General features: G+C 33.8%; 2 protein-coding genes across 6 annotated transcripts in view; one reads left to right on the top strand and one right to left on the bottom strand.

The window, feature by feature from the left end:
• The first annotated feature begins 20 nt into the window (after positions 1 to 20).
• On the top strand, positions 21 to 3,287 carry LOC135845884 (uncharacterized). Of its 3 annotated transcripts, none has more exons than XM_065364743.1 (7): positions 25 to 84; positions 184 to 293; positions 504 to 613; positions 682 to 968; positions 1,035 to 1,160; positions 1,223 to 1,379; positions 1,451 to 3,287. In XM_065364743.1, the coding sequence occupies exons 2-7, from the start codon at positions 269 to 271 to the stop codon at positions 2,480 to 2,482; spliced, it is 1,737 nt and encodes a 578-aa protein (XP_065220815.1). In that variant the 5' UTR covers positions 25 to 84; positions 184 to 268; the 3' UTR covers positions 2,483 to 3,287. The 3 variants fall into 3 exon arrangements, with proteins under 3 accessions (XP_065220814.1, XP_065220815.1, XP_065220816.1); XM_065364744.1 differs by having other exon boundaries at positions 56 to 74; XM_065364742.1 differs by having other exon boundaries at positions 21 to 293.
• Positions 3,288 to 3,880: 593 nt separating this feature from the next.
• CRMP (Collapsin Response Mediator Protein) overlaps positions 3,881 to 26,869 on the bottom strand; it is a 36,222-nt gene continuing 13,233 nt past the window's right edge. For 2 of the 3 annotated variants that reach the window (XM_065364740.1, XM_065364738.1), the window contains exons 4-14: positions 21,356 to 21,429; positions 21,146 to 21,256; positions 20,646 to 20,773; positions 20,353 to 20,532; positions 19,964 to 20,077; positions 13,855 to 14,105; positions 9,654 to 9,879; positions 9,317 to 9,427; positions 9,055 to 9,225; positions 7,843 to 8,047; positions 3,881 to 5,390 (exon numbers count right to left, since the gene is read on the bottom strand). In XM_065364740.1, coding sequence (XP_065220812.1) covers positions 5,311 to 5,390; positions 7,843 to 8,047; positions 9,055 to 9,225; positions 9,317 to 9,427; positions 9,654 to 9,879; positions 13,855 to 14,105; positions 19,964 to 20,077; positions 20,353 to 20,532; positions 20,646 to 20,773; positions 21,146 to 21,256; positions 21,356 to 21,429 — 1,651 coding nt within the window. In that variant the 3' untranslated portion in view covers positions 3,881 to 5,310. Of the gene's footprint in view, positions 5,391 to 7,842; positions 8,048 to 9,054; positions 9,226 to 9,316; positions 9,428 to 9,653; positions 9,880 to 12,808; positions 13,027 to 13,854; positions 14,106 to 19,963; positions 20,078 to 20,352; positions 20,533 to 20,645; positions 20,774 to 21,145; positions 21,257 to 21,355; positions 21,430 to 26,869 lie in introns of all 3 variants that reach the window. The other variant, XM_065364739.1, reaches the window with a different exon arrangement.

Here is a 26,869-nt window from a genome sequence, read left to right as displayed (position 1 = left end):
TACGAGTTTTTTTTTTATTTTCATTTTCGCGACGGAACGAAACGATAGTGAAGACAATTTCTGTTAGACCGGATGTAATTTCAAGTGAATAGCTTAATTTTTCAGCCATTTTGTGCTAAATTGCTACTTTTATAGTCAAAGTTGCTGACAAAGTGATAAACTTTTCAACCTACATTGTTTCAGTGCGATTAGTTCAGTATTTGGCTTCTTTCGAACTATGTCTCAGATCTGATTTCTTGTTCGTTTTATAATTTGTTGCTAATTGAAAATGGACGGCAAAACATTGATAAATTGTAAGTATTTAGAGTGAATATCGTTTACACTATTATTTTTCCTTACTTATTCATTATTTACATCGTCATTTCATCTAAGCACTGAAATGGCTTCTCTGTTGGATTAAATTTCGCGTAATACACTCGTCATTTTTTCAATCCTGGAAGATCGTTCATTTGACATTTATATTGCAATGAAATTCTTTTGATAACCTTATCATTTGTTTTTAGGTTCCGACATTATGGACGAAAGTATCTGCACTGTTATAATTCTGCGCTACAAGGTGTATCGAAACGACAGTGGCAAATTATTCGGAAAATTGCTCTTCTTGAAACACAAAGTAAGCATTCATAATTTCATCGAACACTCTTCCTTTTCAAAAGATTATCACCTGTTAAATACTTTCAGGCGGAAAATTTTTTGAAAGAGGTATTTGACGAAGAAGTTCTATTTCAAAATCCAACTTTGCAACGTACGAAACAAGGCTTATTAGAGCTGATCCAAGGATTAACGTATTTGTGTTCCGGAGTCACACCTACTGGCGAACAATTATGCATTCCGGAACTATCGTTACAAGATACAGCGTCCAATGAGTCATCGTACGAGATGAAATTTGTCAAGGGTGTATCGTTATCGGATTTATGGCTTAGCTACGTCGATAACGAAGAATTTTTACGTCTTTTGCAACGATTAAGGTAGATTACTTGTTATTCTGAGATTTGCAGAAATAATGGCTAATTGTTTTGGTTCGTTTCACGTAGAGAAAAGTACGATAAAGATGAATTGCAACCGTTTATGTTCTATCCGAGAATTGGGGAACATGTTTACTATAGACAGGGGGTCAATATATTCCGTGGAGTGGTTCTCGAATACGTCATATTAGATGAGTAAGTTTTATCGTTTATTTGACTTGGTTATCGAACCATCTTCTAAAGACTTATTATCTTAGGAACAAAGAAGACGATAAAGAAGAAGCCGACGTTGACATTAAAGTATTAAATATTGATAACTCGGACGTTGCGGTATTACCTCAAAATTGTTTCTTTCAATTGGACAAAGAGGGTACCGAATTACCCATGCAGTGTGTTCGTTGTACTTCAGACGAGGTATGCAGATAGCAATTCAACGTTTACCTTGATTTTCTTGTAACTTGACTTAGCTGATGTATTTTTTACAGACTAACATATCATTTAGTTTATTGCAAAAGCATAAACTCAACGTGATATTCCATCGTAAAAAAGTACCCGTTGAAGATTCGCCTCTCGGAGCCCAATCCGCCAGCATTAGTTTATGCACCGATAAAAATGGTGTCCTCGTTCCGCGAAATTCGCCGGATTTGATATTCGCCACGTACGCCGACGCCGTTAATTCCAATCAAATACTCAATCGATCGTGCCAAACGTCCGCCGACGAAGACGACGTTTGCGAAGGTGTCTCAGACGAATCGGTCGTTGATCCGGAACTCAATCAAACCGGCGAGACTAAACCTGACGAGGACAATTCGTACTCTAGTCATAGAACCAAACAAGCCGTCGACGACGTCGTCGTCGCCATGAACAACGTCGCTATCGACGACCCAGCTACGAAACTCAATAAAGACGCAGCGTCTATGAATTCCAAAGAGAAAACCAAAATCGATAAAATCAAACCGGCCACGAAACCGGTTGAACGAAGAGATTCTAGTCTAAACGATATGGCGGCGTGTCGCCTTAAAGTCACCCCGAATACGGTTCCTTCGTCATCGGCTTATCATTATTTATCCGGACCTCAGTTCCATTCGACTCCTATGCATTATCCCGGACACTACATGCCATACGCTGCCACCCAACACATGAACCCTGCCGCCGCCCAATTCCATTTCCCGCAGTATCCTTACGGTCCTTATATTCCGCAAACGGCTCCTACAATCCAACCTCAGCCACCTCCTCATACTCAGCCTTATTACATGCCGCCTTCGTCCACTGCTTATCAATCCTACGTTCAGCCCGTAGCTGCTCCTATCATGGCTTCGTATTTCCCCTCGCAGCCTCCTTACGCGCCTGGCTTCTATCCAGTGCCGCCTTCGCAGCTGCCACCGTCGTGGCCTCAAGTGCAGCCCAATTACAGGGTCAGTACGCCTTCGCCCGTTAGCGTCGTTTCAGTCGCTGTTAATAAAGCCGAAGCTATGAACGCTGTTAATTCATCGGCCAATCTTAATAAACCCAAGTAAACGATGACCTTTTTCCATATCGAGTTCCTTTTTTATTTACGTTTTAGTTACGTTCCTCTTTTTTCCCTCTTCACTCTCGCCGACGCGACTTGGTCGTTTCATTTTCGCAATTCTCGTGATTTGCACCCTCCTTATACACTTCTTAAGCTTTATTTACTCTTATGTATATGTTTGCAAATTACATATTGTATTACACTCGTCCTAAATATTGGCGTACTCTTAATTCCCCGTCCCTTATTCGTCGAATTGCCATGAAACTCCTCCACTGTTAGGATTTTCGTCTTCCAAAACCCTTGCTCATATTTTTTAAGCATTTCTTGCGACACCTCATCATATTATAACGATAATCTCTCATTTTGTATATTTTTTCTTTTTTCTTTTCTTTTTTTTTAATGTATTCGGCAACGCGAATCGTTTTTTATAGATTTTAGCTTTTGACGAAAAACCCTAAGTTTAAATATCTACTATCTTATGTTTAGTAATCGGCCTCTCCCCTTAGGTGGCTTTCCAGAAGGCCTAAAAATACGTATGCTGGAACTTATATACGTCGTATATAAATTTTATATGTATTACCAGAGTTAAAAATTGTAATTTATATAAACCGTGTTTTCGTTAATTTTATACCTATATATTTTCATGTTGAATTTGTATTTTTTTTTTTTTTATTTATACACAAATTACTCGTACGTATGTACTATTACGTTCGCCGACGCGATTATTAATTTATATAGTTTAATATTGTTGAAACGTATTGTAATTTGTTTCATTTGATAAGCAATAAATGTTTCTATTTTTGCAGTTCAAATTATTTGTTCTTTTTTTCTGGATTATTGAAGGGTGAAAGGGAAAGAGATGTATTAAAAAATAATAATCACGTAGCTCTAGAACTACAATTACATTCTCAAAGAATACTTAGTGGAATATCCGTAATATTGTGAAAATTGCTAAATGAATGTCCTTAAACGAAATTTTGAGAACTACATAATCAGATTGTGAGATTTCAAACTGTGAAAATAGATCGAAAAATTGAGTATTTCGAAAATTCAAGCGAAGCTCCCTGTGATAATTCGTTCATAGATAGGAGTTAGGGGCGGATGAAGCACAGGAAATTCACTTGTTGGCAATTTGAGCTCTTCATAGTCCATATTCAACTCTCCTTCCCCTCGCTACTTTATGGAGAAATCTATTTTTTTTTCAAATTTTATTAAAATGTAGTGAGTGACGATTTAAAATGAATTAATTGTCCCACAATATGTAATTCTCAAACTCAAAATTGGCGGCTAAAATTTGAGCGCCACAGTGTTGCCAACACCTTGACCACTTTTCACCAAAATCATCGGAGGATATCTCATGAAAATCCTTTCAAAAATATTTCACTCTAAATAAAAACAAACCTCGTTCTACAATCAAATAAAATTTATTAACTTGCATAAATGCAAAGAAAAATACATTAACGATCAAATAAAACATAAAGAAACAAGCTGCGAGATAGCGTTAGAATGAACATTGAATCGCATTGATTAATAAAAGAAAACAACAAAAACACGATTTTTTGTTTCAAGAAAAAAAAAAAAAGTACTTAATAGAAAAAAAAAAATCAAAAATCAAAACACGTAATACCATCGCATATACGCTTATAAACATAAATGTAATTAATACTAACGTAATTCTTCTAGTAAAATACTCAAATAGCGAGATTCCGTTTAAAATTGTCTCATTTTCATACCCAAATACAACCACTTCCTCAACTTCCGGAAAAAGAGCACACAAAATTACGATAGAAAACCTGGACTTTTTTTTCAAAGCATATAAAAATACGAAAATCACACCACGTTTGGCCCACCACGAGTTTCAACCATATCTCATTGTCATTGCGAATCTTTCGATATGTAATAAAAATTCCAAAATATCAAAATACTAAAGTGAAAATCATTGTAAAAAAATAACGAGCTCTTTCGACTGATAAAATTTCGCGTTCCAAAATAAGGACATAGATGTACAATTATAAAAAGTGTAACATAATGATTAGAAAAACAAAATGTATAAACTTAAAAAAAAACAAACTCATTATTGACCGAGAAGATACACGCACACACACTCACACATAAAATATATATATGATAAAACAAGTGCTACGCTATAACTGATTGAAGAAAAACAACCTAAGAAAAAAAAATTAATATTTGATCCACGGTATTGAATACCTGAAATTAATGTATAATTTCATACGTCATATTATAGTAATTATGTAGAACAGCATTCGAAACATAAAATTTCGAAAACTAACGCAAAAATTTTCAAATCAAAATGCCGAAGAAGGCCTAGACAAAAATGGGTTTTTGAAAAATCAACTAATTATATTATGTATATAAAAATACACGCAGAAAAATAAACTAATTAAAGCTAAATTTCCATTGCGTTAAAAATACTTAATACTGATACAGATGAAAAAGCCAACAAAGGCTATACAACGATAAACAAACCATAACGAATATCTCTATGTAGTATAAATAAAGTAGAATCGTATTAAATAAACCTTACAATTTAACCGGGGAAGCTCCGATACAAAGAGGCTAAAATGTCCATCGAAGCCTCAAAGGTAACAGTACCGTTCGGGCGAGTATTCTCTGGTTCCGGTTCCGGTCACATTTATGTAATATAAAACTAAGCTTTGGCTTGATAATGCTTTCATTTTTTTTTTATCTTTTTCGAAAATTCTCGTAAATGCTCAATTGGGAAAAATACGATTATACATATTATATTATATAATAAATAAATCGGTAATCGTGTACGTCGTCGATGGCGGCATCTGCCTGACGTCGTGTCGTTTACCAAAAGCCGGTGGATCGGCCACCGGGTGGTTCGCTGACTCTGATGCTCGGTTTTTTACCGTCGTCTGTTTGGTCACCTGAGATGAACAAAAAAAATACGAGCGAATTAAATACAATACGATACAAGTTGTTAATTGATATATTTTTATCTTAGTAGGTATCATTATCATTCACACGATTTTTCAATTTACCCTCAGTAGAGAAAAAAGTTTGTATCTTTCTTCCTATTATCAAAACTCAAAATTTTTTCTCTCAATTTTCTATTCCATTTCGCCTGCTTCTTATTTCCAAAATACAAAAATAAAAATATAAAACAAATACTTAGGTCATTTAAAATTTCAACTCTGAAAATTTTCAAATTGTTTTTTAATACATGGAATTTTAGAGAATACAGAATGATTTTCTCCTGATTTCGGAAACATTAAAAATTCATCGACTTTGATTGAAAATTGAATTTTTCTAGTGTTAATTTCCCTTTCCCCATCACTATTTTGTTCATGTAAACGTAACTCAATTCAATATCTGGAGTTTAATTACCCTCCCCCCCCCCCCCTCAAGTACTTTTCTGTTTATAATTTTTTTTATTTAAAAAAATTATAATTTTGCGAAACATCTTGCAGCATACTTTTAAAAATTTGACCAAAATTCGTTTTTTTTTGAAGAAGAAAAAAAAGATGTTCCAAAAAACAAAATTCATTTCCTGATTTTCCACATTTTTTTCGGCAAATTACACTACACTGAGTTTCGCATACTTCATGTAATTTTTTCAACTACTTTCGGTGTCAATTACACTGATAATTTTACAAAAAGTCAATTTTTCGAGCGATTTTTTCAATTGTCAACGATTTTTTTACTCGTGCAATTTTTTCATGATTTTCAAGTATTTAGCTGATTTTTTCATGATTTTAAATAATTCAGTTCATATATCGAGTACCTAATGATTGCTGAATTTCACAAGACTTTTAGCTTACTTAACCATGTTATTGTCATTTCCAACAATTTTTTGTATAAATTTCGGTAAATTTTGTGGAATTTTTTACGCAAGTTTTACCAAATAAATTTCAACTTCATTTTCCATGATTTTTTTTCCTTCAAAAAATTCAAGTTTATCTTGATTTTTTATAAAATTTAGTGATATTTCTGATAATTTGAAAAACTTGTGATACTTCAAAAATAACATGTCATTTGTTTGTTTTTCGTCCAAAATTTCAGTTATCATTTTTTTATGATCGGAGGAGCGGGGTGGAGGTGAGAATATTATCACAACCAGAGTGATTGAAAAAGAAAATCTTTCTTTGATACGTAAAAAATCCCCAACCAGTCTCATTTTTCAAAATTTTTAAATTCATAAAAAAATGGCAAACCTGTAAAAAAAACTTGAAGTAGAAAATATTCACAAAAAAACTCAAGCAAAATGAGGACTCAATTCGGAAAAGAACGAAAACCAGATCAATAAAAAGACACGTGCTGGAACAATTGACGTTTTGATTTTTTTTTCTTGAGAAATAATCTAAATTGATTATGTATTGCATAGTGCATACTCGTATTTTTTGAGTCTTGATGTGATACAAAAAATTATTTTAAATGCTACGAAAATTGTTTAAAATGATCCAAATATAATTCAAAATAACCCCAGTGTTCGTCAAATCGTAATTATAATTCTTTGAATTGTTAAAAAAAATTGTGAAAATATCATAAAAATATGTAGATGGAAAATCAAAAAAAGTTTCATCCAAATTTTTGAGAAAAAAAAACACAATTTGAAACTGCACTTTTAAATCAACTTCAAAATTTCGAACAGAGTGATTTTTAGAGGAATTACCATGTTCTTTCAAAAAACAGAAATCAAGAGTGCAAAAAGAATGCCCAAACAAAGTAAAAAATAATTTTGATAGGGGGACATTGCAAAAAACAACAATCATTGAAAAACTTGGTAAAACCGGCTTCCTTCTCTCCTCTCTTCTCTTCCCACTGAAAAAATTTCAGAACGAAGTAAGGAGTAATTTGGGGTGAGAGGAAGAAACATGAATGATATTTAAGTTACGAAAATTGAGTTAAATTCTTGATTGATTCTCATTTAGCATAGCGAGAAATATCAAAAAAAAAAGAAAAAAAGAATAACGTCGACAGCAGAAGTAGAACATGGAACAACTGATAGTTTCAATAAATCCTGAAAAGCATTTTTTTACCTCATTTAATTAACAATTTGTTAACACTTTTTACAGGGTTTTCAGCGAATCAAAAAAAAATTCAAGTAAATTTTTGTTTTTTTGAGGGTCATTTTGATTTCAAATTTGAATGGAATTTTATAATTTTTGTAATGATTTTTGAGATGATTTTACATTATTTTCCCTTTTGATACAGTTCCGGAATTACTACTCTTCCCACCTTCGAATATAAAAAGAAGACCACTACTTTACTTATTCCATAAAAACTCGATTTTTTGCAATTTTCGATCAGCTTATACCCGAATTAAATCTCACGAACGTAATTCGATCCTTTTACAAAAATCAAACCTCATCGACTTACTTGCGACCGAAAACGAAGAACTATGTAAGTCACGTTGTCCTTCTCTGCGAAGTGCTTTGCCCGATCGATGAGATACCGGCGATCCTGGAATACTACTGACGCTACTTCTGCCCGATAAAGGACTATCACCGGCGTTCAAATCAGCCAATTCGAAGTTCAGATCGTCTTCGTCGTCTTTGATCAACAAATCGTCTTCCAAGTTCAACTGTAAAAAAGGTATTCAATTATAAATCGAGTAATTAATAATATCAAGTTGTTAGATTACAAGGTATTCGATATTTTACAGTCGAACGAAACTACGTAATGCGATAGACGAACGCGAATTATTGGTTCAGTGCTCGTAGATAAGCGAAATTCGTATCTTTGCGAATATTTCGCGAATGAAATTTTTTTTATGGGAATTTACCATTCGATTACTGGGTAATTTACCGAATTCTTTAGTACACTGAAATATCATCGATTAAAAACCCTCGTAAAACTTTCTCATTTCTCCCCATTTTACTACGTCATAGAAGGCTCTAGCAGCCTTTGATTGTGAGAAATCTCTTTATTCGTACGATTTGTCTTTTAAAGCGACCAAAAGTATCGAAAATAAGTTTCCAATTAATCGATTACAATTCAACTTTTGAATTCGATGACGCGTTTTCAGCGTCAACCATTTCAATAAAACGAACATAAAATCAAGTAAAAGAGAAATTATTCTTCACATATGAAAATGTCACTTTATTACTAGTCAGGTGGCCACACTGACACCATAAAAAATTACCAAAACCAAACGACAGGCAAAAATAAAAAATTCTCAAAATGTGTCCGTCAACCAAGTAGAAAGACTCCAGCGTTTGATCACCTTGAGATCACCTTACATTACATAAATTTGGTTTTATAAGTAGATCGATTACATATGTACTTCATGGTCATCTTGATCCTACTTCCAAAAAAAAAAAACACCTTTACTCGGCGACGAAATAATTAAAAACATATGCGATAAAATTTTATTACTCGAAAAACCTTCGTTTCGCACTTCTGAAAACTGCTCGTCGCGTCCGTCGTTTCGTTGTCAAGTACTTACGTAAGTACATATTCAGTACGAAGAAATGACTCTACTGTACGATCGCGTACAGAATTGAAAAAAGAAGAAAGAAAGAAAGAAACTACCTCTACGTCAAAATACATTCACGTCTGTGACAAAACGGTTTTGAAAATTCAATTTACTTGATTAGATTTCTTATTGGGGACCGCATCCGGATACACGAACGGAGAATACACCGGAGTTTGTAAGAATTCTCCGAGACCACGAGACAGCGTGGGTTTTACTTCGGCTTCTTCGACGCAAATGCGTCCTTTTACAATGACGTAGTCGGCTACTCCGTGACAAACGGTGCCCTGTAAATGATACATATATTGTTAAATAGGTATCGAGTTAATTTCACTTCAGTGGATAAGCTTTTTAACCCATTTGCGTAAATCAACTCACCTCGAAGATATTATAATCGACGGCTTGGTGATGTGTTTTCGATGATATTTTACGCGTCTTTTTCGGATTCCAGATAACGATATCGGCGTCTGCTCCAACAGAGATGCATCCCTGAAAATGAATAAAAATTTCATCAAAAAAATGTTGAAATAAAAATGCAAAAAAATTACAAAACTTCAGAAAAATTTTACAGCTAATTGTTTTAAAAAAATATTTTACCAAAGAAAAAAGGATTTATGAAACACAAACTAATAATAATTTCAATTATCCGATCCATTTCGTCAAAAATACAGAAAATTACGCATTTTGTTCATTTTGGAATTTGACAAGCACTCACTTTTTTCGGATAAATGTTGAATATTTTGGCAGCATTCGTACTGGTGACGGCGACAAACTGTTCAGGTGTCAAGATCCCTGTGGTGACTCCTTTTTCCCATACGATCGACATTCGATCTTCAACACCATTGACTCCGTTCGGTATTTTCGAAAAATCATTTAATCCGAGAGCTTTTTGTTTCACGTTGAACGTACAATTGTCGCTACTGACTACTTGTAAACCGTCCCTAAAAAATAATTAATAATTAATGTAAAGTTAATTTCTTCATTAAGTAGGTAAGTTTCCTACACCGAGGAAGTTTTTACGATATCGGTATCATTGTTATTCTATTCTAAGGTAGGTGTATGAAGAGGTTAATAAGCTATAGGATTAGGAGATTAACACACATTGACAGGCTGTATTAAAAGGTATACGTAACAGAGAACACAGTGAAATTGAAACAGTAGGTAAGGGTATGAAGGCAGGAAGAGACTAATGTGAGGAAATTCAATTATTTCGCAAGGACGATGCAAATGAATAAAATGAAATACGCAGGTAACTCTCGCCCTTTTTTCGTTTTTAGTAAAATAAATCAACTTAACGCATAAGTATACAAAAAAACACCGAAAACAATATGTTAATGTCAAGTTTATGAAAGTTAAGGTCAATGAAAAAGCCCAAAATTGGTTTAATTAGCGCCATTCTCATTTCCTGATCATCCATAAGTTAAAAAAACACCATAAAAACAGAAAGATTAATACATAAATAACAAAACTTCGATCAACGTGACTCGATCATTTCATTTCTCAACAGTCAACATCACGTTAAAAATAGGCATCAATCTGACGTAGAGGTTATGTTTTTCTTGTATTTGGCCAAATACTCAAATAGAGGCAAAATTCAATCTGATAGTAAACAATCAACACTCATACAATACAATAAAATCGATCAAAAATTCAAAATTCATGGAAAAATAGTTTAAAAAATTGAAAACACCAAAAAAATTTGACATGAGCTGAAAAGACCCGAAAACAGACGATGATTTCCGTAAACAAACGATTCATCACGAAAATAACACGAACGGTTATGAAAAATAACGAGTATGCACGAATTGTTGTCAAAAATGTACAATTTACGCCCAAAACCTGTCATGAAAAAAGTCCGCCAAAAACAGCAAAATTCACTTTTATTTTGTTTTTTTTTGGGGGGGGGGGGGAGAATTGAAAGTGATGACACAAAATTGAAAATTGTTGAAAAGGAGGTTTGGTTCCAATTTTTATTTTTAGTTTTCAGTAGCAATTTTTTTATCCTATTCAATTTTTTCAACCTTTTCAACTCAAAAGAAACTAAAGAAAGGCAAGTGCGCCTAATAACGCCCACCTTGATTGAATGGCCATTTCAGAAATTTTAAACTGCAAAAAATAATCAGCCGATTGGCTGGGAATTAGAAGAGGGTCCTGCAGTTCATATAAACTTGCTTGGTTCATCCTCAAAATCCTTACCAATGGATGCATTGCATAAGTCAAAAGAACTATGTTTTGAGTCTAATAGTGCACAACAGTTGCACACCTGTCCCTAATTAAGCCCACCCCACACAAAACAATTCCAATTGCGTTAAAAAGTGTTGCCGAATGGAGAGGATTGGAATATGACATTTTATTCAGTTTTATAGGATACCAAAGTTGCAAGAATGAATCAGGAGGGAATTTGAAAACTTCGTAATTTGCAGCACTTCACCAATTATAATCAAAGCTCCTGATCGAAGAAGCTACCATAAACACTAAAGTGCACCTTATAATATACTTGATAGAAATTTTTTCCCAGACTTTGTTGCTCACACTTCCAAAAGTTGTTGATTTTTGTGGGAAAAAATCTCAGAAAACTCTCTCTCACCTCTGTTCTGACTTTTAAAAAAATTGGGAAAATAAAAAATTGAGATTTATATGTTTTTAAATTTCAATCCTTGGATTTAGTCCATTTTCATCTGAAAAGCACCGTTTGATGGTATTGACCCCCCCCCCCACATGATGAAACAAGTAAAATTGAAATCCCTTTCAAGAAATCAAAAAAAATCGAAGAAACTGAAATTTTCAATTTTTTTATTCTGATTCTCGGATTGGGTCCATTTTTATCAGAAAAACACTATTCAACATTTATGACTCCACCAACCTCCTGGACGATGAAAAAGCATGACTTGGGCCCCAAAATTCTTGAAATAAATGGATAAAGTGAAAATATCAATTAAGTAATTTCATTTTTCGTTTTATGGTTCACATATGTATTTTCAAGGATACTACAAATACATACATACTCGTATACTAAACCACAGTATTACAACTTGATGAGTTTGGAGAAGTTTTTTCTCAAAAAGACAGTTACCTATTTAGAAAAATTCCAAAACAAGATTCATCTGCATTTTAAAAAAAAATCCAGTTTGATTTTTATTCATTATTTTTGTTTTTTTATTATAATTATAGGCCCAAAATTATTTTAGAGACTGAGAAAGGTTTTTTCATGAAGAATGGGGTTTACCAGAAATGGAAAAAATTGATTTTTTTTTACATACCTAGGCACTTTAATTTTTTATTTTTGTTTGACTTTTTTCAATTATTTTTTCTGGTGGGGGGGGGGGTGGCGGTTCCGTACATGCCTACAGAGGCACCAAAATTTCTCGGAGAATCAAGGAGAGGCCAACCCAGCTCGCGGGTTACTGGTGGAAACTTTCTCTAGAAAAAGGGATCATTTGAAAAAAATTTGAGGCAGAAATGTAAAATTTTTGAATGAATTGAATTTTTTTGGAATTGTGGAAGAGGATGCGATTTTCAGTGAAAAAAATGTAAAGATAGATCACCGAATCCATTTCAATGTTGCTAAAAATATAGCAATTTTTAATTTCCATCGTAATAAATTAGGACACAACCAAACCAACAAAAAAAAACACTCCAAGCTTTTAGAATTCCACCAAAAAAATTTTTGACACTCCAACACAGCCATCAAAAAATGAAGCAATTCACCAATAAAAAAAAATCCCTTCGCATGGAAAGAAACATTGAATTTCATCGTCAATTTCATCTGTATTACGAATAATTCTCGCTCACACTCGGATCTTTTGGTATCTCATTCATAAAAGTGCATCTTAACACTATAGATGGCTACTCTTCGTAAATTGCACTTACGACGCCAGAAGGGTAAACAGATGAGATTTGGTTTCCTGAGTGAATCTTATAGGAGGACTGGTTACAAACAGTGGCGACTTCTTATTCGCTTTGCCAGATAATCCCAGCGCTGAAGCTAACGTCTCTCCGTAGATTTTTTGTCCTTTCGGTTTCCTATTTTTAATGGCATCCGCAGCCGCCATGCTTGACACTCTGGTTACGTACAAAGGACATTTCACCTGCACCAAAAACACACCCGTCCCACTTACCATTCAGTGCACAACAATACGGTATGGCAAAAACATCAACAATGCCATTCGGCAATGGCAATACTAGTACCAGTACCTATATTCCTTCGACATATACTATTTTTATTCCATATCCATTCGTACAGGTAAATATACTATAGGTATCTCTATACAGGTATCCAATATGTACAATACAAACCAAAACAAAAGCTACCAGGTGCAACGTAGTAGGTACATATTAATACACATACACATTATGCATGCAAACTACCACACATATAGTACACAATATCCCATGCCAGTTGGTATACTATACAGTACCAGATACACTAGAAAACTTCTTACCATAGGGTAGTAATATTTTTCAATGAAATCCCCCGTAAAGGTGGATGAGTAAGTCATAAGTGCCATGAAATATTAAAGGTAACCACGAGTCGGCAGTATTGATAACAAATCGATGTGTATTGTAAACAATATCCAGTCGAGGTATAAAATTCGCATTTTTTCCCCCCACACAGTTATACCTACCCTTTCAATCGACCTATTTCTTTTGAGCTTTTCAAGGGAAGTTTTCTAGTACATCTATTGTACGTATAGTTTACGATTCGAATGAGGTACAAGGCTAATCGTAGTACATAAGAGAACAAGGCAAGCAGGCATCAACATCAACATACAAAAAGATCCGGCCAAGGCGCCGGATACGCCGGAGCCGGTATATAGCGTGCATACAAAAGAATACATAAAAAAAAATGTACATACGTACTTTGTATTACGATTCGAAGAAAATATCGTACATGTAGGTAGAAGAGGAATACTTACGAGGCGAGTAATTTTAATAATTCGGTAGGCGTTGACGGATCCGGCCTTAAAGGAGGTCCGAGTACGTGAGCGGCTCCGTCTTGGAAATTTAAACAAATGTGATCTTTGAGATAAGTACCAACGGCCGCCACGAGTGTCTCTCCGAAAAGCTTGTTTTTCTTCGGACTTTCGGCTTTTTCTCGTCGTTTGGCCGCCAGCACATTGGCCGCCGATTTACTCATTACATGCACTACATATAGCGGACATTCGACCTATGAAAATGCCAAATGGTACATACGTATGCGGCGTAAGCGAAACTTGTCAAAAAAGCGAGCGCAAACCAGAATACGCCTATAAAACTACATAGGTCTAGCTAGATACATGTACCTATATTCTGCGAGTTGCATAAATGGTCTCAAAATAAGGTAAAATATCACACAGGGTGGTCAATGAATCGATGCATGGAAGGGTAGATCGTCTTTAGCCAAAAAGAAAGTTCATTTTTCACCACTTTATCAAATAAGTACATGAGGGTATATTTTCAGAAGAACAAAAAAATCCACTATTTGGTTTCTTCAAAACATTTTTAGAAATTCGCACCCATTAATTTCATTTTTACACACATTTTTTCAAAATAAGTTTTATTACAATTTGTCTCTGTTTAGAACTACGTACAAATCCCCAAAAATTTTTAATATTGACCAAAAGTGCTCAGATGTTTAGTGTTCACTAATTTTCTAAATATAATTTTGAAAATTTTTCTGACTCATTGGGGCTAAAAGGGTCACAGATGAACCAAAATATCAATATTTAAGATGATTTTTTCAATGAAGAAAATTTTCAATACTTGCTGAAATTGAATGTGAAATTTGTTGTTTTTCCTGAACTGTTTTGTACTTTCACATTTTTAGCTTCCTTCGTCGGTTTTATTGTTCCCACAAAAAAATTACCATACAAGTTTTCTACCTATCATTCATAAAAAAAATTAATTCATACAAAAATTTAATAAAAATTACACATTTTTTACGACATCAAAAAATAGTTCCTAGGAATGAATGAAGCCGGAAAGACCCTTAACTAGTCCCTATGAATGAGGACCGATCCCTGAGTAACCTTCCCACTTCCTTTCCGAATCCAAAAAATCCTGAACTTGAAGGCAAGTAGAAGATCTAGCCCATGAAAAAACCTAAATTTTTACAGTCTAAAATATAATTTTTGAAATTAATTCGACTCAATGACCACTTTTGAATTTTTTTTAGCTGAAGACTGAACCTAAATGTAACGCAAATTCAATTCTTTGCTATCGCACAGAAATACGAGTAATTCTTGGGCTTTTTTATTCTGAAAATTATTCATTTCGCCTTCTAGCAAGGATCTCGTAGCAGAAAATATTCTTAAAAACACTCATCTTCGTTTACCCTCCCCTCCTCGTCCTCTTCGAACGCAAAAAATAAACTACATACATTATCCCATACACAATTCAGATTTTGAAAAGGAAGGGATTGGCTATTTCCACAACCACTATTCACAAGACGCGGGCAATCTGAAAAGGGAAAGAAAACTTTTGGACTTTCGAGTTTTAAATGTGAATATGTCGACTTTGAGGGGGGAGGGGAGGGGGTCTCATCTATCCTTCTTTCTCTTCTAACATAAGCAGAAAAATTCAATGTTTTTTTTTTCTTTTTCACGAATGAATCAACAAGTAAACTACAGGAGTGGTAATTGGAACCAGTAACCATTACCTAACCAAAAACCAAAATAAATAACCAAGTACATAAGTATTTTACGAAAATTTGTAACCAAAAATGATTTTTTTATTCAAAGTACCATAACTGATCCATAACTCTTAAAAAATGTTGTTTTCGGATTAGCCAAAAACCAACGATGATTCACTTCAATTATTGATCTATTTTTAATGCAATTTTTTTTCAACATAATTTATGTTTTTTTCCTGAATTTTTTCACTTTCAAAAATTTTATTATTTAAATTATAATCCAAATTTCGAAATGAGTTATACTCGTAATTATTCAGATTTTTACAAGCATTTATTTAAATTTTTTCACTTAATTCATTTTTTAAAAAAGTCTTTAAAAATTTTGAAAATGACATTGAAAATTACGGGGAAAAATGAAAAAACCAAATACTGTACCTCTAACCAAAAACCAATTAGGTATGTAGATGAAAAACCATAACCAAAAACAAATAACCAATGTGCGATCCTAACCAATAACCCAAAACAGAAATAATTTCGGCTATTATCCCTGAAAAAACTATACCTAAATTCATTCTCAACATTCTGCAACTTCCGAAAAATTGATAGCATAGCATACTTTTTTTGAACACCCTATGGGAAAGCTCACAAAATGAACAATCAATCACACAGTCCTCCATCTTTTCTATTTTCCAAAATAGTCTAAAAATTGCACAAATTGTTGAGAAAGAAAATCAAAGACCGTAATCAATCAATCACACAGTCCCCCCTTTTTTATGTTCCTAAATAGTTCAAAAATTGCATAAATTGTTGAGAAAGAAAATCAAAGATCGATTACAATTTCCAAAATAAATATTTCTGTTCGAATTTCAATTTTGATCACATTTAAGAGGCTAAATTTGAAAAAAAGTCTTCTTTATAAATGATATTTTTTTCTACACCATCGTATTTCAAAAATCACTTCTGAAAGCGTTTTTTTCACTATTTTTGGAAATTTGAATTTTCAATAAACATTGTTTCTTTTATTTACAAAAAAAATTGTGCCATAATAAAAAAAAGTAAGGAAATTCGGTGACTGAGTGATCGAGAAGAAATGAATAAACTCAATAATTTTTTTTCAAAAACCTATCACACTAAAAAAAACAACATCGTAAGTAACTAAAAAAAAAATAAATCTGCAAAAACTGTCTTCAATGAATCATGTAATAAATTTTACGAGAGTAAATTTTACTCGCTCTACTGACTTCACCAACGACTGAATTCGTATACGTATAATTTTTTCAACGGTATTAAAAATATAATAATTAAAATTTCCTAGATAAAGCGAGTTAAAGACAACTCCTGCAATCGATAAAAACTCATGGCTTTTTCGTGACCTGTAATTCGATTCGACTGTGCGAAATAATTTGGCGAGTGAATAATTCGTGATACGACCACGTTTCGATAAGGTTTCATGTACTACCTATTCTTCAATACAGTATTTACTCACTTACGTCAATTATCTATGGTATAGTTATCGTTAAAAGCTTGTTTCTTTAGAGCACGAATTTTTAGCTTAAACATAATCTCCTTTTATCACCTCCTCCTCCACTTGAAAACACCTCACTGAAATCCATTAAGTAGCGCTCGGGGATCCCTAATAATCCTGGACACTCCAGTATACCTGTATAGTATCTCCTCTCGTCCGAACTTCCTTTCAAAACTATGAATGAAGTTGTCTCCCAAACTCCCATACTTTTTGAATCAATTAAACTTGATCGACGTGAAAAACACTATAATTAACTCGAATAGATCATGAAACAGAATTAATAATTGATTACGCACGTACTTGTACTGTACTACGAGGAGGTACTCGTACATACGTTGAATCGAACACATTTTATACGTTAATATACACCCGAAGAAAATAGTACCCATCTCAGTTGGTGGTAAAAATGTGTAAATGTACAATTATAAGGTGAACTTTACTCTATACCCAACCCATACACAATCACGTGACTATCCGTATGTGAATTTTCTACGCCTAAGAATAATATTATATAAAGTTCTGCATGTGGTCAACTTCGAGTGAAATACGCCACACACACACATACACACACGCCAGAGAAAAAAAAGCACGGTGCAATTTAGAGAAATATAATAATAAATGTAGGCATACTATACATCGCGTAAACAACATGTCGCTTAATTGCTACTCGCAAGCACGCTTTTTGGTTAACGATTCGAGTGTTACGTGGTAGTATAACTTATTACGTTTCATTATCAAAAAGTCAATTAATTCCATCGATGCGAGGTAACTAATAATCGGGTTTTCTTTATTTTTCTACCTCAAAAATGACTCGAATCGTTCACCCGAAGCGCAGATCATTTTTAAAAGCAAACTAAGCTGGGAAAATATCCCATGCGTTATCTAAACGTCATGTCATTATGTACCTCTACCAATGTCCTACTAATCTAACTTTAAGGTGATTCGTTGATCGAGTGATCTCTTTATAGATTTACGAATTGGGCAAATCATCAAAATAAGACCCCCTTCTGTATTCAGTATGTCATTTTTCAAATTATTTCTCATTAAAATTTTGATAGGTTCGTGAAAAAATAATCACAAGTTTTTCGATAATCTCAACTTTTTTTTGTGAGGACGGTGTTTTAAACGTTCTTAGAATTATGAAAATACCAAAAAAATTTATCATAGTATTTTTTTCCATAATTAAAAAAACAAAGGTGTGTAGGCGTTGAATTTTTTAGGAATGGAAGGGAAGGGTAATGGAATATCAATTAGAAAATCTTGCATTTTTTCTACGTCTTTTTGAGGTTATTTCACAACAATTTTTTACGAAGTTCTGTTAAATTTTGAAAAAAAAATAGATGATAATAAAAAAAAAAAAAATAGAACTTTGACTCGTCTCATGTCTCAGATGCCCAGCCCCTCTCATCCTCATCAAGATTTTCAGATTCTAAAATAAAAATCATAATTTGTGAGTAACAAAAGTATCTGATGACAGAATTTTTTTGTAAATCTGAAAAGTAGAAAAAAACGAAGAATTTCTACTAAATTCAGAATAGACCTTCAAATTTTTGAGTTGAATGTCACCAGAAAAAATTTTAGTTTCCGAGGCCCCTGGAGAGAAGATGATATGGGTCATCAAAAAGAGGGAATTTTCGTTTTTTCGCTGTAATATCCCAACCTTTTTTCCCTTTCGAAAAAAATGACTCCCATGCGGTTGAAAATTTGAATTTTTTCTAATGGCAAAATCGTGTTTTGAAAATATTTTTTTCTCGTATATTTTACATTGATTATGCCAAAACATAGAAAACTATTATTTCTGAAAGAGGAAAATCTTTTGGAAAGCAGCGAGGCTAATATTTCGGTCACAACTGAGTTTCAAAAAAAAACAACGAAAAACTAATAAATTTTCAGCCATTTTTTTCGATTTTTGGAAATGGGCAATAATGAACAAAAATTGGCATCACTGTCAAATACAATATTTTGGAACTGGGGCCATTTTGCCCATAACTGGTTGGGAAGGAGCTGAAGCGAAAAATCAACGTGTTTTTTTTTAAATTGATAATATCCCCTTTTTGAGAACCAATATTTCCTCTACAGATTCGCATTTGGAATTTAAATTTTCTCTAAATGACTACTCAAAACGAAGGTATCCACTGAATTTAGTAAAAATTCTCCCAAGGGGTGGGGATCCAATAAGCTTTTTTTGAAAAATCTGAATTTCTAAATTTTTGAATTTCAGCCAAAAATAATTTCAAAATCAGGCAGACTAAGTACGTTAATTAAATCTAAAATTCTGTCATGGGAACGAACAACGAACGATATAAGGTAATTACTTAAAAACCCAAATCAATAAAAAAAATTACAACTGCCAAACATTATTGCGTAGGTCAAGGACAGCGAAAGAATCGTGTTGAAAATCTTGCCTATCAGCAAAATTCAAAGGGGTACAGAATTTTAAAGCTTCGTGATTCCTTCAACATTGAAGACATGCAAAAATGCCGCGTAGCATTTTTAATATCACGAAATGAATCACCCGTCATTATTTTTTATACGCGATAAAAAAGCTAGCAAGGAAAGTGACTTAGTCATAGCTTCACTTCACTCTTCAGTGGAAAATTTTGGACGGAAATTCAATAAAATTATAATTGAACCACTGGATCTTACTGCACCACCAAATCGTGGCAGAAGAAAGATCCACTAGACGGATACCTAAAGAACTGACAAACCTCAAATTTAGACGGCCCCTTCAACATCGAATACATGCAAAAATCGTGCACGAATAATTTTCTTATAACACGCGAAAGATCATGTAAACTTCAGAGACAACTCAGATCAACAAATCACCTAGTAAAATTCGATTAAAAATATCCATCACACTCGATTTCGATGGAAACTTGATTTCGCTTACCTGGTTAGCGAATACACAAGCTCTGAAAACGGCTTCGGCTTCGACTTCTTCGGGACGAGACAGTTCGTGTCCTTCCGGTCCAGTAATTCCGGCTTTGAGTAATTTTTTTGTATTCTATATCGAACCAAAAAGAAGAAGAAATAATAACAGTATATTAAAAACACCTCTCTCCGTCCGTCCGTCCGTCCCTTCATCAACTTCTCGCGTATATCTTCACGTCGCCCTTCTCGACCTCTCCGGCCCGCGTACTTCCTCACACGTTGACCGTTTCATCACGCGAAACGTGTCCGCGACTAATTTAAACGCCGCGCCGCCCAGCCCCGAAAATATAATTTATATAATAAAACCCGCGAGTACTCGAGTAATAGATAGACACAGAGGTACCGTACCTCTTTTATAAGAGTGCCATTTTCTGCGTGCACCATGGCAATGGCTCCTAGTTCTTTGCAGGTTTCAAATACGTGGTACATTTCTTCGTCGTTAATCATGTATAAATCTTTATACGCTAGGAAAATTTTGAACGAATTCACGCCGTACATTTTGCACAAATCCATGATCTCTTGTTTGACCTGTAATCATTCGAAAGAGAACAACCAATTAGATATACGTTTACATTGTACATACATAAATGAAAAAATAATACAACATATGGTCAGCTCTGGCTACCGCCATCCTCACTTACACTTTCATTCCACGCTGTTACACCCATATGTAATCCGTAATCGCAGCATACTTTACCGTCGGCTAATTTACGATATTTCATATACGTCTGTATCAGCGATTCGTCTTTTTGAGGTATAGCAAAATCAACTGTAATCAGAAAATGAGAAAAATTAAGCAGATTTGTTTCGGTCAACTCGACTCGCAACGTCTATATCAACTCCTTATTTGTCTCCAGCCCATATCCGGACTCCGCGGAGCGACGAGATTAATTACTGAAATTATTTTGCTTTCGTTTCGCCCGTTTACAACATTTTTAATAACCCGCCCATGATGAATAAAAGTAATCAACCGCTAAATTACCACCAATTAACTTCCCAAAACAGTTAAAAGAAGACGACGTGATGCTTCGAAACATCGCGCAGATCTTAATCTTACATCGGTCCGTTGCCATCATCATCGTACAGCAACAAATTTTCATGTAAAAAGGTACAATATGGCGAGGAGAATTCTCGTACTTACGTATCGTTGTAGTTCCACCGACAATTGCTGCCTTTGTCCCTGTATAAAAATCGTCGACTGATTTTTCGCCCATGAATTCGAATTCCAGATGTGTATGTGCGTCAATGCCACCTAAAGAATGAAAGAAACAATAAACACGTAGGTAAATAATGTTACACACGATGGGAAAATTTCATAAAAAGAGAATGGAGGTTTGTGAAAAAAATTTACCTGGAATGATGTACATGCCCTTTGCGTCGATTGTTCGGGTACCTCCGGGAATTATCATATTTCTTCCGAGCTGTCTGTAATTTCGAAAAAACACATCAATGAACATTAATCGGGAGAAAAGAGAAACCAAAAATATGAAAATATGCGAATCGTGCGTCAAATAAATCGTATTTTAAATCACTTCGAGAATATAATTCCGATTATCATTAATAATGGCAATAACGATGCGTAATTAAAACATTGGCAATACTGTTCCCAAATGATGAGGCTCGAGGAGCGGCGTTCTAGATACATATCATTTTCACTCATTTATAAAGCGAAGATTCGTTAGATAAAATCGATCAAACGTTTGCAAATGAATTTAAAATGACACGAATTCGCGGAGAGTCATTTCAAAATTTTTTTATTCGTCGTTGATCCACGAACGATCGAAAGCCGAATAGAAAAACAGACAATCGTTCGTAAACGAACACGATTCGTTCGAAAAAAATTATACGTAAAAAATCTGCAAAATCCAGAAGATGCATCTGCAAAGAATCATTTTCAAAAATGATTCACTCGTTCACGAGAACGAAAATCACTGTTTAGATTACAGAATCGTTCGCGACCGTCTTAAAAAAAATGAACCAGTCGTGACCAGTCGCCAACTTTTGGTATAATTTTGATAAAAATAAATCTAAACAATACGATCATAACAGATTCGCTCAAACAGTGAATCGTTCGCGACCGACTCGGAACTGAATCAGTTGAGATCCTTTGCTTTAAGTTACCACCTTTGAAAAATGAATTGTTCAAAATAATTTTCCCCGGAGAGGAATCTAAACAATGAAGACGTTCATGAAAAATTCACTTGAAGAATGAATCATCCGTGAACGATTCTACAGGGGAACTGAATCAGTCACGGACTTCTGAGATCATCTTGGCCCAAAATCATTTTCACGGATACTAAAATAGACGACAAGTGTTTTAAAGAAAGATTCATTTAAAAAATAATGAATTTGAAAAAAAAAATCATTCGTGACCGACTCCATAAAACTTCATAATTCATGATCATGAACGTTCGAGGTGGTGTTCAAACAATAATTTGTCCAGAATCATTTTTATGGAAGCATATCTGAACATTAAATATGTTCACAAAAAATTCACTCAAAAAATTAATCATTCGCGACCGATTATTTAAATGACTGAATCTGCAATGAAATTTAATTGCTATCTTTCAAAAATGATGATGTCTATGAATCCATTTCTAGGGAAACAATCCTGATTCTGGGTAATGATTTATAAATTATTTAATGTAATAATGTCGTTCGTGAACGATTCTAATTCTGAATTCAAAAAAAAACTCCCTTTTTTTCACCATACTTTTGCATGCGTTTTGTTTTATTGGGATGAAAAATTACTTATGTGAGTTGTTAGCGTTAGCGACTGATCAGTTTAGAAAAAATGAATAAATAAGCAATTTTACAGGATTGTTGCTGTCGATTTTTCGAAAATGGGGGTTTCTGGTTTTTCTGAAGAGGGAGGGGTCCAAATCAACCTAAATTTCAGTTAATTTTGTTGTTTTCAAAATACCTCTGTAATTTGGAATAGAGATATATAATTGGAAATATTCTTCGCCTTCTTAGAATTTTCAGAAAATTGAAAACTCCAAATTTATCAACATTAAAATCAGAATTAAATTCAAAATCGAACAATGACGAAAATTGTTCGCGAATGAATCGCCAGTTTAAAAACGGTTCAAGCACCTCTATAATAATTTATAATCAATTGAACGTTCCCTAATTAGTAGGATAAGTTTGAAATTACGCGAAAATTAATTGGATTTAGGTCATTTTAATCAAATTACCCATACCAGGGGAATCAGTAATAACGATAAACCACACACACTATCCTTTCAAATTTTCTCAATATTCCTCTTGGCGAAAGGCTGCGAAAAAATGAACTCGTGCATTTCAACTCTTCGCTCATTTAAATACGAGAACATGGCTCGATTGCCTTGTTTCCGCCTCTTCAAAAACTCCTTTCATTCGTCCACCCTTTTAACACCATTTACATTTCGATCAGCAAAATGAAAAAAATGAAAGAAAAAATCTTTCAACCTACACTTTCCCATTTCCGTGGCCGGCTTTTGTCGGCTCGTAAATCACACATACGCATACAATTTCACCTAATCAATCGACACATAATCCTACATCTGTTCAACTACCGCGCACATCCAGTACACCAGCAGCCGAGTGTACTCGTATTTTACTCATTATCCCTCGTATTTGGTAATAGGCTGCGCATGGCTAAGTACAAGTCGTAAGACCATAATTTACATACATATCGATACGTTCTGATTTTCCAAATAAATCGCCTCCTCGTCTCGCGAACTAAAAATTACGCACCTCGCCCTGAAATGAAACTGGCTGTCACTTTTGCGCAATATTCCGAATACGGCTACACGACGACACGTGCTCGCGATCTCATTCATGCGGTATATCTTCGCGAACTTTCACTATAGATAGGTAACAGGATAATGCTTTTTTTTGGGAGGAAAAATTTACAACTAAATAGACCTGTCGATTACGTAAGTAACATGGATAGATTTTATAAATATTGTAGGTACATCTACATAGACGCAGGACGCAGTCTTTTACCAAACTCGTGAAATGATCCGACAATCAATGCGTAAATCTTGCGTCGCGCCAGGCCAAAATAAGTCGGCTGACCTTCTTGTAGCATCGTGTCGTCGGATTATTGATAATTCAACGTCAAATGTAAAGAATACGTAGTAAAACCGCAAACGTAACGCGAGACCTATTTTTAAGTTCGTATATTACATGAACATGGTAGGTAAGGTACAGTATGACCCGAAATTCTTCATCAACTTTAGGAATATTTTTAACAGAAAAATAGAAGTATTCTCATACTCGTACCAACAAGTTAAGCTACGAAAAGCTCGAATCAAATCAACTACCTAGCTACCTACGTACGTACTTACATACATATGAAGAGTGATATTCCAAAACTCGCTTTGTCCATTTTTATCAAAGTTGGGTTTTCAGTGGTACCTGGTAGATGAAGTATTAACTCACATTCCTACATCATCAACCTACCAAAATGAGGTGTTTAACTCACCTAAATATAGCCAATTCACTAAAAATTAAAAAAAAAATAATGTTCCAAAACGTGCTTTGTCCATTTTGATTGAAATTTTTTCAGCAGTATTTAGTGGATGAAATGTATACCTACACTCCTACATCATAAATCCACTCAAATAAAGTGCTAAACTCGCCTAAAAATCCAATTTACCCGTTTAAAGGGAAACTGTTTTTCCTCTCTCCTGAAAAGTTGTGAAAATGGACAAAGCGAGTTTTGGAATATCACTCTTCATATAAGTATACGTACTTATGTAATTTACGATGAGCAAATACTAAAAGACTAATCTTGACAGTATTTTTTCAACGTTTTTATTTTCTAATATTTCTGTTTTTTTTTTTTGTTTTTTTTTTAACACGCTGGTGAGAAATGAACAATGTCTAATTTCCAATTATACAGATTTGTTTTATTCACTACCATACTTTCAAACCTAGAATTTGACTGTTTAACTTGATCAAAAATTTGATATATAATTTTCGGATTTTTTTTTCCAATTTTTTGAAATAGCTAATGGTGATCAGAAAAATTGACGCCATGTCACGGTATTCCAAAATATTTTCTCAGTTTCAATGCTTCGAAAACACGAATTCGTCCAAACAATCCTTCAAAACTGAGCCACTTTTCACGAAAAGGTTGGAACCGCCAGGTGTAGATTTTTCTGGGTAATTTTCAACTGAAAATGAATGCTTACGACAACATTGAATTTGGTCACAGTCCTTCGACAGTATTTTGTTTTTTACGATTCACCCTAATAAGTAATCATGCCCTTAATTCGATTATTTTCATAAAAATATTAAAAAATTGTAAGATCACCAAAATCAAAATTTTTCAAATATTCAATGAAAATGGAAAAAAAAAAAAAAAAACATATAAAAAAAGAATAACCGAAAAGAAATTTGAAATAAGATTTTCTATAAATAACAAAACTTTCAAAAAACTGAGAAAAATTGGAAAAATGGTCCAATGTGGAAAATTTGAAACGTCAAAAACCTTCAAAATTTTCCAAACAATAAAAAAACTGAAAAGTTATGGAGAAAAACAAATTTCTCGAAAATAAATAAGTAACAGATTGGGGAGACAAAAATATTGGAAAAATCAGAATAAAAAATTGAAAGCATGATTCCATCTGTTGAACTAAAAATATGCAAATAATTATCATTCATTGCAGATCTCTGCATTTTAAACACACTTTTCAAAGTCTCCGTTAATTTACATAATTTACCATCTGACTCGTGATCTGTCACGAGAAAACCAAGTTAAGATCCAAAATGTAAATTTTATTTCGCGGCTGTTTTAATGTATCAAATCATGTGTTAGGTGATCTATGGTTCGGAGGTCGTTGAAACTTTTTTAGAATCATTCGCGAACATTTAAATCACCACTGTCGGATTCAGCACCCTGAAAACTACCACTACTAATCCACCTAAAAATCGCAAATTTTTTTTGGATCTTAACCTGGTTTTCTAATGACAGATCACACTTACTTATTGATTCAGTTTCTAACGGTTTCACAAAAATATCACCGAAATCACAAATTCTGTTTCACTTCCAAGCAGACCATATTTGATGTTCTCCCACCAAATCAATTTCAGCTGCTCAAATTTTGTCCGAAGAGTGCAGTGCTCGCTGCTAGTTCTCCTCCCCCCCCCCCAAAAAATGAGGAACTGTAGTAACCAGAAAAGCTCGAAAAAGTAAGCAAAAAGTAATCAAAAGTGACAAAACACGGGCAAAGCATTTAAATGCAGAAAAAAATCAGAAAATAGAACTCGATAAAAATTTGTATCTTTTTGGCAATTAGCACCAAAAAAGTGATATTTTTCGCTATTTTTATCAAAAGTTAATTTTGCAAATTTTTGATAGAAAAAAAATTAAGATTTTTTGCAATTTGGGAAAACAAAGAATTCTGCAATTTTTTGCAAAAAGCGAAACCTCCGACAATTTTAGCAAAGGGCTTTTTTTTTTTTAGCGATTTCTAGTAAAATGACGACACATTAGGACTTCTTGGAAAAAAAGTGTGACTTTTGGGAATCTTTTTAAAAAACCCAACGTTCAGCAATTTTTGAAAAAAAATTAGACTTCTTGGGAATTTAGGTGAAAGGCAGGACTTTTTGCTGCTTTTGGCAGAAAACAATATTTTGACAATAATTTTAGCAAAAACCAGGGCTTTTTAGCAATTTTTGACAATTTTACTGAAAAGCGGTAATTTTTGATAGTAAATTGGAAAAATGCAAAACATTTGGCAAGAAAGTGACATTTTTTCTCAATTTGTTTAAAAAGTCGAGCTATTTTGCAACTTTTTGGTAAAAGCAAGACGTTTTGATGATTTTTGGGAAAACATCTCAACTTCGGAGTGCTGAGTTTCTGAGGAAATCT

Source organism: Planococcus citri, chromosome 4 (genome assembly GCF_950023065.1).
Source record: "Planococcus citri chromosome 4, ihPlaCitr1.1, whole genome shotgun sequence".
Taxonomy (NCBI): domain Eukaryota; kingdom Metazoa; phylum Arthropoda; class Insecta; order Hemiptera; family Pseudococcidae; genus Planococcus; species Planococcus citri.
This window is presented reverse-complemented; position numbering and strand designations above follow the sequence as displayed.

Excerpts from the sequence above, each read along its gene's own strand:
- LOC135845884 (XM_065364742.1), top strand. The coding sequence starts at position 269 with ATGGACGGCAAAACATTGATAAATT. Across the intron at positions 614-681 it reads TGCTCTTCTTGAAACACAAA|GCGGAAAATTTTTTGAAAGA; the intron begins GTAAGCATTCAT and ends AAATACTTTCAG. Across the intron at positions 1,161-1,222 it reads GAATACGTCATATTAGATGA|GAACAAAGAAGACGATAAAG; the intron begins GTAAGTTTTATC and ends TTATTATCTTAG.